At 41.6% G+C, this 13,052-nt stretch overlaps 1 protein-coding gene across 2 annotated transcripts in view; it reads left to right on the top strand.

Moving 5' to 3' along the window:
• The first annotated feature begins 451 nt into the window (after positions 1-451).
• kcnc2 (potassium voltage-gated channel, Shaw-related subfamily, member 2) overlaps positions 452-13,052 on the top strand; it is a 50,294-nt gene continuing 37,693 nt past the window's right edge. Inside the window, exon 1 of one of the 2 annotated variants that reach the window (XM_049474101.1) lies at positions 452-1,276. In XM_049474101.1, coding sequence (XP_049330058.1) covers positions 590-1,276 — 687 coding nt within the window. In that variant the 5' untranslated portion in view covers positions 452-589. The remainder of the gene's footprint in view (positions 1,277-13,052) is intronic. The other variant, XM_049474100.1, reaches the window with a different exon arrangement.

Here is a 13,052-nt window from a genome sequence, read left to right as displayed (position 1 = left end):
CCCACATGGTCAAGGCCATGCACTCAAGAGTTGAGAAAGACAAGTTGCTTTTTCCTGATCGACTCGTTTTTCTGAGGATTTCCTTTTCTTATGTACTGCAGACAATGCAGGCTGAGAAAGAGTTTTAAGTGCAGCACACATAAACAACTCAGAGAGAACTATAGTATTTCACAAAGAACAAGAAAATGTGGATGTTAGAATAATAAAACCATTATTACCTGTGTAATTGATTTGAATTACTACCGATGTGTGAAAAACCTACAGTATTTTGAAGAAATATGGTTTTATGTGGAGGCTGTGTGACAAGCTGGAGTTCTGCTGACCTGAATGCTTTTAATATTGAACTTGATGTTTTTTTTTTAATAATCTGTTTGATCAGTTGAATTGACATTTTGCTAATAACTCTTACAAATTGCTTAAAATAAATATAATGCTCTATCTCTCTCTCTCACTCTCTCTCTCTCTGTCTCTCCCTCTCTCTCTGGTTCAGTCCGTGCTGCTCCTCTGATCGCGCGCGCGTCATGCCTCTCTCCGCCGCCTCTTCTTCCTCGCGCTCTTCATCACTTTCCTCTACCTCTCCTGAGCCGCGATGGGGAAGCTCGAGGACAACAGCAGCACAAACATAAACAACTACACCTGCGTGCGCCCTAACAGCAACAGCGGCAACGAGCGGATCATCCTGAACGTTGGGGGCACGCGGCACGAGACCTACCGGAACACGTTGCGCACGCTACCGGGCACGCGCCTGGCGCTGCTGGCGACCGAGCTGCCCTCGTCCGCGTGCGCCGTGACGGCGGCGGGCTGTTGCGGTGGTCATAGCAACGCGCTCGAGCCTCACCACCCGCTGCAGCTGCACCTCCCGCAGCAACAGGTGCGCGCGCGCGCCAACAACGAGTACTTTTTTGACCGGCACCCGGGAGTGTTCGCCTACGTGCTGAACTACTACCGGACCGGGAAGCTGCACTGCCCCGCGGACGTGTGCGGCCCGCTGTTCGAGGAGGAGCTCAGCTTCTGGGGCATCGACGAGACGGACGTGGAGCCGTGCTGCTGGATGACCTACCGGCAGCACCGAGACGCCGAGGAGGCGCTGGACGTCTTCGACATGAACGCGCTAGGTGGAGGACCCGAGGGACCGGGCGGTGAGGACGGCGACGAGCTGGGCGAGGCGGCAGAGCAGCGCGAGCACGCGGATAAGGAGCGCGATACGGGCTGGAGGCGGTGGCAGCCCGTGATGTGGAACCTTTTCGAGGACCCGTACTCTTCGCGCGCCGCACGGGTAAGAGAGCGCCTGTCCTCGAACCCGAGCCTGTACTTGTACTGCTACCCGTACTGGTACCAGAACTTGTAGCTGTAACTGTTCCTGTACTGATCACACTGATCTGCCACACTATCTGGTTAGATTGTTAATGCCAGCACCTGCCTCTACCGGCACTCATGTTCATGGCTGAACCTTGTATTTGCAGGTAAATCTGTTTCTAATCCTGTAACTGTAGGCAGACCTGCCTCATCAGCTGAGTTTAAGTTCTGTTAAACCTGGTTACCTGTTCAACAGGTGGCGTTACAGAGCTCTGTGTGATTTAGTTCAGTTCAGTCAGTCAGTCCTTACTCCTGCAGGCTTTATCTTAGTGGTATCTCACGTGTGGACGTTCTCCTAAAACCAGCTGGTAGTGATAATGAGCACATGATAATGTTAGTCTTTCTAAGTCTGTATAACTCTTTAGGAGTGTACCTGTACTTTGCAAACCTATTAATATTATTAAATAGTTAAGATTTAAACAGAGCGATTCAGACACAGCCTGAGACCTGATACTTTCTGTTTTTCCCGAGGGAGTCAGTGTGAGGTCTGATAGTGGGAGCAGGTAAATTATGGGAGTTGGAGTGAGGTCTGATAGTGAGTGCAGGTGAATTATGGGAGTTGGAGTGAGGTCTGATAGTGGGAGCAGGTGAATTATGGGAGTTTGAGTGAGGTCTGATAGTGAGTGCAGGTGAATTATGGGAGTTGGAGTGAGGTCTGATAGTGAGAGCAGGTGAATTATGGGAGTTGGAGTGAGGTCTGATATTGGGTTCAGGTGAATTATGGGAGTTGGAGTGAGGTCTGATAGTGGGTGCAGGTTAATTATATGAGTTGGAGTGAGATCTGATAGTGGGTGCAGGTGAATTATGGGAGTTGAAGTGAGGTCTGATAGTGGGTGCAGGTGAATTATATGAGTTGAAGTGAGGTCTGATAGTGGGAGCAGGTGAATTATGGGAGTTGGAGTGAGGTCTGATAGTGAGTGCAGGTGAATTATGGGAGTTGGAGTGAGGTCTGATAGTGAGTGCAGGTGAATTATGGGAGTTGGAGTGAGATCTGATGGTGGGTGCAGGTGAATTATATGAGTTGGAGTGAGATCTGATGGTGGGTGCAGGTGAATTATGGGAGTTGGAGTGAGGTCTGATAGTGGGTGCAGGTGAATTATATGAGTTGGAGTGAGGTCTGATAGTGGGAGCAGGTGAATTATGGGAGTTGGAGTGAGGTCTGATAGTGAGTGCAGGTGAATTATATGAGTTGAAGTGAGGTCTGATAGTGGGAGCAGGTGAATTATGGGAGTTGGAGTGAGGTCTGATAGTGAGTGCAGGTGAATTATGGGAGTTGGAGTGAGGTCTGATAGTGAGTGCAGGTGAATTATGGGAGTTGGAGTGAGATCTGATGGTGGGTGCAGGTGAATTATATGAGTTGGAGTGAGATCTGATGGTGGGTGCAGGTGAATTATGGGAGTTGGAGTGAGGTCTGATGGTGGGTGCAGGTGAATTATATGAGTTGGAGTGGAAGTTCAAGAGAAATTCATTCAGAATGGTGGTTTTAAAAGTACTTGTATAGAATAAAGTTTTAAGATGAGCTCATTGAAAGTGGGATTTTAAAACTTGTTTACTGGGTAAATATGGTAAATTTAATTTATCATTGAATCAAGAGAGCATCGTATACGGTTTGTTCTGGGAATTACATCAGGTGTAAGAGTGTTGTGGTAATATCAGTGATTGGGTAAGAATCTGCACAGCTTCTCTATAAATTGAATAAGGTCGAGGGAGTGTGTTCACTCTGCATGTGTGTTTGGTAGTAGACTGAACTGATCAGAAAATCAGTAAAGATCAGACAGATATTCTTAGGCTATGTGTGTTTCTCCATTTATAACACTGAGAGTGACCTCACACACACGCACACGACTTATGACTGTATGTTTATAAGTGTGATTGTGTGTATGTCAGTTTCTGCACATTATCCTACCTGTGTGAAGACCAGATGTCCCCACAAGTGTAGTGGCATGTCATAATTTGAGGGTTTGTGGGGACATTTTGTTTTCCTTACTACTTCAAAGACTTTGGTAGGCTAAACTGGTACTTCCTTAGTAATTACAAAATGTAAAAGAGTGAAATGATTTACTTTTGATCACTGTGGCTAAGGTTAACTTGAAGTATAATTAGCTAGTTATTATTATGTGAATCGACAGTCCTCACAAAAATAGCAAAACAATGTGTGCATGCGTGTTTGTGTATGTGCGCGTGCCGCCACTTTAGAGGTTAACACACTCGTGCAGCTGAGGATGCTGCACTTAGACCGTTCTCATGGCAACAGCATCGCTCAACTCCCGTGTTCATTCAGAGCTCAGACTGATTTCTGGAACACGTACACACCGTGTAATGTCAGTGTTTGTGAAGTTCGGTGGTTAAATCGAGGAGCTGTTTGTAACACAGTTAAACCACAGTGAGCTCAGAGTACTGATGTTCCTCCACCTGTACTGTAGGTGGAGCCGTTCACCCCAACATGTCGCCGTGTCCATCCTTTTCCCCATTTTTTCAGTGACGCTCCTTCTCTCACAGTCTTTCAAAATGGGGCAAACTGTCTTTAAGTGCATCATAAGGTGTGTCTAGCCTTAAATACCTCTCCAAGAGGTACACTACCCAAATGTAACCTTTTCATAGAGCAGTGGGAGAAGCACTTTTATACCCTCTTTCTAAAAACACATATCTCAGGCATGGGGTTGTGATGGGGGTGTGGTCGATGGCTTTTCTCACTCTTTGCTCTAATCAAACAAATAAATTAGTCACATACCTTTACACAGACACACACACAAACACACCTTCACACAAACATCTTTGGAAACACACACACCTTCACAAACACCTTCAGATCTTTCATGAAGATCATACTAATACGAGTGTCAGACTCAGAAACTAACAGAAACTTAGCCCTGCCCAGAACACTATATTGGGATGCTGTATCATTGTTCACTGTTTCTTCAGAAATCAAGGATATTAAAAAGAGTTTGTTTTTGTTTAAGTAACTGTCTCTACTGTCCAGAGAAGACTTTCTGCTAGATTCTGGCAGAAAGCATTGCTATGAGGATTTGATTATATGAACACCCTAACTCACCCTATCTAAGAGTATTGAATAGAGTTCCATCATTTCAGAGAATCTAGTTCTGCTGCTCCATAGCTCAGTGGCTTCTCCAACTATTAGCATTGTGGCTAAACTTGCTCTGAAGGTTTATCTGCTCAACGCTGTACTAAAACCTGTGGTGGGGCAGTACTGTACTGAACCTCTCGACGCAGTGTAGTGATGTGATGGAAGTTCAGAGGGTAATAACACGCTAGTTATACAGTAATATCAGAGAGCAGTCATTAGCCAGCCCTCCATCAGCGTTTCAGTGGAGTGATGCTGAATGAGTCACTCTGTTCACTCTCAGCACTGACACTCCTGCTGCCACGGTGGAAAACACTCTCTATTAACTGAAGCCCTCTTCAGTGCCGGTGCCACTGCACACCGGACCCCTACAGAGATCCATTTACCGCGGTGTTAGTGCTAACGCTAACGAGCGGAAACACCTCCCACTACACCTGCTGAACTCTGACACTCTCTGATATGCACCTCACTTTTACACTTTACACCACACTGCAAAACAACACACACACACAGCCGAAATAGCCAAAAGTATCGGACACCTATATGAGCACTAATATGGATGTGACCTTTGGGTTGCAGTTCTAACTGCGTCTGCTCGTCTGGGACAGTTTTAGTCTCTGCTCTAATGCAGGTTCTCAGAATTTTTTTATAAAACTAGAGCCAGAGCTAAATGTTCATATTATTTATATTTCACTCATATATTTTATTATTATTTATCATTATTTATTATTATTTGTTTTCTTATTTATTATTATTATTTATTATTCTTATATTTCTTCTTCTTTTTTATCTACTCTATAAAAATATAAAATTAGCCCAAATTAACCACCTACTGTACTCTCCCAGAGAAAAATAGAATGATGTACTGTACTCTCTCGGACTCCGACTGCTGATGGAGAAGCAGCATGACCCAGCCTTTCTAATGACAAGGACATGTTTATGCTAACCTATCAAAGGTGCCTGTACTTCCTGATTTCTGCTCTCAAAAATTACCATTGTCTTGCTTGGTGATTAAGTGACGTGTTTCCCGAGTTCGTGCTCCTTGCTCTCATTTTCCATTAAATTCTTTTGTTAAATTATTTTTTACTTTTCTTCTTTGTTATTCCACAGGTTTATTAAGGCCACTATTAATGGCTTCCCATAGTTTATAAGATCAGTGATTTGTCACAACTTCAACCTGACAGAACTGAGTGCTTGTATACCACACTTTGATAAGTGTTATAGTATTAAACTCCCATAGAAATGTATTGAAATGCATTTTAACCTATAATTTATCCTATACTTCAAACTTCTATAGATTATAGTTTGACCTACAAACACCAAATTCCACACAAAGAGTTTCTCTCAAGTGCCTGTCTCACTGTGTGATTAAAAATAGAGCAGAAAGAGAGAGATGCTATCATCCGGATCCACTTAACCAGAACCGCCCTAAAATACCAGCATACATCATTCATTAACAAAGTCCATCACACACACTCACACACACTCCATCAAACACACACACACACACACACACACACACACACACATATGTATTGGGGCTGATGCATCTGTGTGTGTGTGTGTACCAGTCCTGTAACAGAAGGTCGTGTCACAGTGTGACTTGTCTCCGGGGCGTCCGGCACCATCACACCTGTCCTCGTCTCCCCAGCCTATCTCCATGACAACTTACATAACACAGTCGTCATGGCAACCGCTGAATCCTCTGCCTCGGGTCCTTGTGAGGAGCGATGCCAAACAAAGAACAGGAGCAACGTGATGATGTTCGGTATTTAGCGACATGTACATCCTGAATTAAGATGAGCCATGATAACCCAACACAGGCAACACAAAGACAACCAGAGTAGAGACAACTCAACTAAAGACAAAGCAGGATGAGCTCAAAGAACTCCAGCTCAACCATTCCCAGCTGACACAAAGCAGAGATGAACTGAGACATCCAGAGTGGAGACAAACTGAGACATCTCAAACCAAACTGAAACATCCAAATTAAAGACAAGCTGAGACATTCCAAACTGAGACATCAAAGTGGAGGCAAACAGAGACAACTAAACTGGATACAAAGCAGGATGAGCCCAAATAACTCAAGCTCATCCATACCAAGCTGACACAAAACAGATATATTGAGACATTCAGAGTCGCGACAAACTGAGACTTTTTAAATTAAACTGAGACATCCAGAGTAGAGGCAAACTACGACATTCTAAACCAAACTGAAACATACAGATTGTAGACAAATTGGGACATCATAAACCATACTGAAAAATCCAGAGCAAAAAAAACTGAGACATCATAAACCAAACTGAAAGATCCAGCGTGAGAACAAACTGAGACATCATAAACCAAACTGAGAAATCCAGAGTAAAAAAAACTGAGACATCATAAACCAAACTGAGACATCCAGCGTGAGAACAATCTGAGACATCATAAACCAAACTGAGAAATCCAGAGTAAAAAAAACTGAGACATCATAAAACAAACTGAGAGATCCAGCGTGAGAACAAACTGAGACATCATAAACCAAACTGAGACATCCAGAGTAAAAAAAACTGAGACATCATAAACCAAACTGAGAGATCCAGCGTGAGAACAAACTGAGACATCATAAACCAAACTGAGACATTCAGAGTGAAAACAAACTGAGACATCATATACAAAACTGAGACATTCAGAGTGAAATCAAACTGAGACATCATAAACTCAACTGAGACATCCAGAGTAAAAACAAACTGAGACGTCATATACCAAACTGAGACATCCAGAGTGAAATCAAACTGTGACATCCTAAACCTTTCAAAACAAACTGAGACATCACAACTTAAGACAAGGCACACCAAGACATTTCCAGCTGACACAGAGCAGAGACAAACTGAGACATCCAAATTAGAGACAAGCTGAGACATTCCAAACTGAGACATCAAAGTGGAGGCAAACAGAGACAACTAAACTGGATACAAAGCAGGATGAGCCCAAATAACTCAAGCTCATCCATACCAAGCTGACACAAAACAGATATATTGAGACATTCAGAGTCGAGACAAACTGAGACTTTTTAAATTAAACTGAGACATCCAGAGTAGAGGCAAACTAGGACATTCTAAACCAAACTGAAACATACAGATTGTAGACAAATTGGGACATCATAAACCATACTGAGAAATCCAGAGTAAAAAAAACTGAGACATCATAAACCAAACTGAGAGATCCAGCGTGAGAACAAACTGAGACATCATAAACCAAACTGAGAAATCCAGAGTAAAAAAAACTGAGACATCATAAACCAAACTGAGAGATCCAGCGTGAGAACAAACTGAGACATCATAAACCAAACTGAGACATTCAGAGTTAAAACAAACTGAGACATTATATACAAAACTGAGACATTCAGAGTGAAATCAAACTGAGACATCATAAACCAAACTGAGACATCCAGAGTAAAAACAAACTGAGACGTCATATACCAAACTGAGACATCCAGAGTGAAATCAAACTGTGACATCCTAAACCTTTCAAAAATAAACTGAGACATCACAACTTAAGACAAAGCACACCAAGACATTTCCAGCTGACACAGAGCAGAGACAAACTGAGACATCCAGAGTGGAGACAAACTGAAACAACTCAACTAAAGACAAAGCAAACCAAGACACAGAGCAGAGACAAACTAAGACATCCAAAGAGGACACAAAGTGAGACATCTCCTGCCAACTTGAGACATCAAAGGTGGAGGCAAACTGAGACATACCAAACCAAACTGAGATATCAAAAGAGGAGGCAAACTGATTCCAATCATTTTAGTGAACTATGTGCAAGCTGTCCACAACGCACCATGCAGCTTGATCTAGGATGTGTCAGTGTGTGTTTGTTATCATAGGGATAGGGAAATAATGTCATGTACCAATTCTCTTAATTAGTCATGGGTGTGTTTTGGGCATAATGTAAAATAAATCAATCAGCGTGTCATTTGCCATTCCCTTTAAGGTGCATAAGCAGGTAATTTACGGGAACAGCAATGTTAATTTATTTAATATTCTGTTTATTTTTAACGTCTGTGCAATGCTGCATGTATTTGTGTGGGTAAGCGAGAAGGGGTGTATGTGCACTGGACGTGACTATGTTGCCAAGATAGCAATGAACGTCTGACTGTTGTATGTGATATTCAGTCAGTGTTATTATGTGGTATTCACCTGTGTTTTACGTTTCCAAGATAGCAATACACCAGCAATGTACCTAAACACACCTCATTTCCAGACCACCACACCCATCAGTGTAGATATATTCATTAGCGTCTTTCCTATTTTTATGTCACAGGCACAAAATGAAAATAGCCTGTTGGCAGGCTGTAAGATAGCAATGAGTGTTGTGATCTGCTTTGCGCAGGGTCTAAGATAAGGCCCTGAGGCTTTAAAGGCCTAGTCAAAGCGATATATCCAAACTGATAAGTGTTGAGCCATGCCAATCGAGACAAACTGAGCCTAAATCTAAGACATCCTAAATCGAAACAAACCGAGACAAACAAGACTTCCTGAGCTGAGTGGACTGAACTGATAAAAAAAAAAACAGCTTGGGTTCAGATGACCCAAACCAAAATAAACCAGGCTAAGAACAAAGCAAATTATGTTGTTAGCCAAGCTAAACTGGGTCAAGTCGCCTTATTGAACATGCGATATAGTTTATATTCTGTGAGAATATTCTGCATATAATAAGAGGAGTAAACTGTATATTGGTGGTGTTTCACTGAGTGTGCGTCTCCCCCTCCCCTTGCGTTCACACTCCACTCAGAACTCAGCGCTATTTTAGGACCTGTTTTATTGTTCTTTTATGAGGAACTCAAAGAGTCTGTGTGTGTGGGTATGTGTGTGTGTATGTGTGTGTTTGTGTGGGTATGTGTGTGTCTGTGTGTGCGTATGTGTTGTGTTTCTGCCACTATCTATAAGAGATGTACAGAACATTTGGCAATCAAAATTATTTAGTTGAAAATACCAAAAAAAAAGGCTTAGATGTGACTTGAATAGCACTACTGACGAGTTAAGGTAAATGCATGATAACAATAGTTCATAACTAAGGTATTATAGTAACTTAATTAGTAGAATAGCACTGATATGGTAAAATCATGATTTTTATAGCCTTTCTGAGGTAAAATCACAGTTAGACTATCACAGCTGGGGTATATGTATGATTAGAATCACAATAAGAACTAGAGTCAAGAAAGAGGAAAATAAATAATGGTGTGCGTGTGTGAGTGTGTGTGTTCCATCTGTCTGTATTTATTTGCATCTTTTCCTTTTTCTCAGCTCTCATCCTTCCAGCTGGCACACACACGCACACACACACAGACACGCACGTTTGACCTTTTCTCATCTCTATCCATCAAGGCGTCTCAGGAACAGGCGGTGTGACGTGTGATGCGTGTGTGTATGAGTATTTGGCACCCCCCACACACAGAAACACACACAAACACACATGTTAGTGTATACTAATCTGTGCAGAAGAGGATGATAAATCAGATCAGGTTTATTGTAAAGTCACATGATCATAGGTTTGCAGGTGAGAAAAGGTTAGGGGTACAGTTTCTCAGCAATGTAAAGAAAATATATACACAGTGAATAAACAATAGAAAACATTGGCAAGATGATGGTGTATGATGTGTTAATGTGTGTTGTGTTTGAATTGAATAGATCAGATACAGCAGTGCTGCTGAAGTTTTTAAACACTGTGTTTAATCACACACTGTCCTCCACTTTAAACCCGAGTAGGATGGGTTCCTCGGACTGAATCTTGGTTCATTCCAAGGTTTCTTCCTCTTAAAGGGAGTTTTATGGCCACTGTGTCACCATAAAATTGGCATCTCTGTGGTGCTGCTCATAAGAGGCGTGGACCTGTTTTACCTGTAAAGCGGCTTTGTGACTACTTTTGTTGTAAAAAGCGCTATATAAATAAAACTGAATTGAATTGAATTGAATTTATTACTCATTCCTACCTACAGCTGAGACACCTTGTAGATAAAATAAAGTCAGAGACAGAAACTCTGAATCTATTGCTGTACAGTTTGTGTTGCTCATCTTCTAACCCTTCATCAGGACCAAATAATTTTCTTGGTGTCAAAGCAGTTATAGTTGATCGGTGGTGGTCTAGGCGGGTCCTGAGCACTTTCCCCTCTGCAGGGTTTTCTGCAGAATGGAGAACTTTCCTTACCAGTGCAGGTGCAGGAAGACTTGAGGATGTGGGGATGTAAACCAAGCCTCGCCAGCAGTCTAAGTAGTGGTGCAGCTGTGCCTTCCTTACCACCTCTGTGGTAAGTTCTGCCCATGTGAACACTAAGGGTGTTTTTACACCTGAAAGTCCTGGTTAGTTCTGGTTTGCAGTTTAGCAACTGTATTTAAGGACCTTGCTATGTCCCTGTTGTCTTAATGTACATGGACGCAGTCTTCCTATACCTGTCATTGATTGTAGAAGGATGTGCATCAGATGGTGGGCGTGTTGTCAATTCGGCGGGTTGCCTTTTCAAAATGGGACTCCCTCAAGTACAGATGCATCCCACTGTAGAATGAGTGTAACAGATTCCCATCTGATTCCTTTTATTTCTGTTTATAAATCATTTTAATCTACAGTTACTGTAGATACAGAATCACCAGCATAATCTGTTCTACCAATACCGCTACATGATAGATCTGCACGCCAAGGGGAGACAGATTTTAGCTCAACTTCACTTCTTGTTTCTACTGTTTTATTAAATATATCCAGTATCACAAGAAATTCTTATCTGCCTTGCGAAAAATGTTTTCCAGTAAAACTTATTTCACCATAGTACTGGGTTTTTCTAAGGTCTATTGTTTACATTCTTCAGCTGTTTTTCTGCTAATGAAGTTTGATTTCTTTATACAAAGTAAACCCAACAGTAATCAAAGCCTTAATTTAAAGACTTAGTGTTGATATTATATGTACTCCTAACAGTAACAGACCTATATAAAAGCCAAGTCATGAACAAAAGGATAAATAAATAAGATATAAATACCGTGATATACCGTAAAACCGTCAGAATCTTGAAAAATACTGTAAAATACATTTTTGGTCATACCGCCCAGCACTATTTTACCATAATAAGAAATGTTATAAGACAGGTTCCAGTAATATAAGAAACTCTTTTAAACCTGTATCACGAAAATCTTAAAAAAAAAAAAACCTTAGCACAGGATCACCCTTCTGTAAGATATTATGAGCTGTTTCAGAAGTTCTAAAGATTCTGTTGGAATGTTATGTTGGTGAACAGTTTGAACAGTTAAACGCTGGCCTGGCTCAGAAAAAAACACAGATTTATTCTGTTCTGGTGCTTTGGAGACCAAAAATGTGTATTTCTAAACGCATGCATGTGTGTGTGTTGCCGTACATAGCACTGTCAGTGTGATGAGCACAGATGCTAATTAGAGAAAAGGATCTGTGTTTTATTCCAAGCTGCTTTAATACGAGTGACTCACTTCTCTATTACAGCCCAGTGTTCATTTATGTGTGCCTGTGTGTGTGTGTGTGTGTGTGTGTGTGTGTGTGTGTGTTTGGCAGCCGTGAAGGTCAGCTCCCTCAGTTCGGTGCATATGGTCTCCACAGCCAGACACAAAACCAGACCCTGGGGTCCGCTACTCTGATATTCATCACACACACACACACTCACTCACTAACACACACACACACACACACACACACTGTATATTCAAATATTTGTGGACACCCCTTCTAATGAATGCATTCAGCTGAAAAAGTTTAATAATTTCCATGATTATATTTATAAATCATTGGTTGTTCGGATCTGCAAAAAGAGGAAGCACAGTGACCCTTGACCTACATACATGAAAATGAAAATAAAAGACCACAGGCACAGTTGTAGTTAGGCTAAAAGTGGCAGGCTGTCACGTTCTCTTCATGTCTCTCATATCTGTATCTTTCCTGATTTGTCTCTTTGTTTTTTCCTGGTTCTTCCCCATGTGGTCCTTATCACATGACCCTGTTGTGTTAACATCTTGTCTCCATCCACGCCTCCCTTGCTTCAAAATCTTGAAAAAGTATGAAAGAGATTTAAAGCGAGCTGTCCATGCTCGGAAACCATCAAACCTGACTGAACTGGAGATGAGATGTTTTGTAAATAAGAATGGTCCAAAATATCTTCAAGCAAGACTCTCATTAGAAAATATAGGAAGCATTTAAAGGCTGTTATTTCTGCAAAAAGGATCTATTAAATACTGATGTCATTTTTTCTGTTGGGGTGCCCAAATTTACCCACCTGCTTAGTTTTGTTTAAAGAATTATTCCTATAAACTTCATTTCACTTCTCAAATATCACTGTGTTCATCTGTTATATGATATATTTACTGAAACTGAAACTTCCTTAAAAAGCAAAATCCTGATCAGAGGTGCCCAAACTTTTTCATACCACTGGAAATGCACACGACTTGTCTAGTCCCTGTATAAAAGCACATCCATAGAAAAAGACTCTCCAAATCAAATAATAATGAACTTATTGTTACATGACTTCAAATGTTTCTTGACAACAAAGCTGGATGAATTCATATAAATACTCTACTAACTACCAACCAATTACCTGAGACACCAGAGCGACCACTCC

Source organism: Astyanax mexicanus, chromosome 2 (genome assembly GCF_023375975.1).
Source record: "Astyanax mexicanus isolate ESR-SI-001 chromosome 2, AstMex3_surface, whole genome shotgun sequence".
In the NCBI taxonomy this organism is placed as follows: Eukaryota; Metazoa; Chordata; class Actinopteri; order Characiformes; family Acestrorhamphidae; genus Astyanax; species Astyanax mexicanus.
Note: the sequence above shows the minus strand (reverse complement) of the source record. Positions and strands in the feature narration are given on the sequence as shown.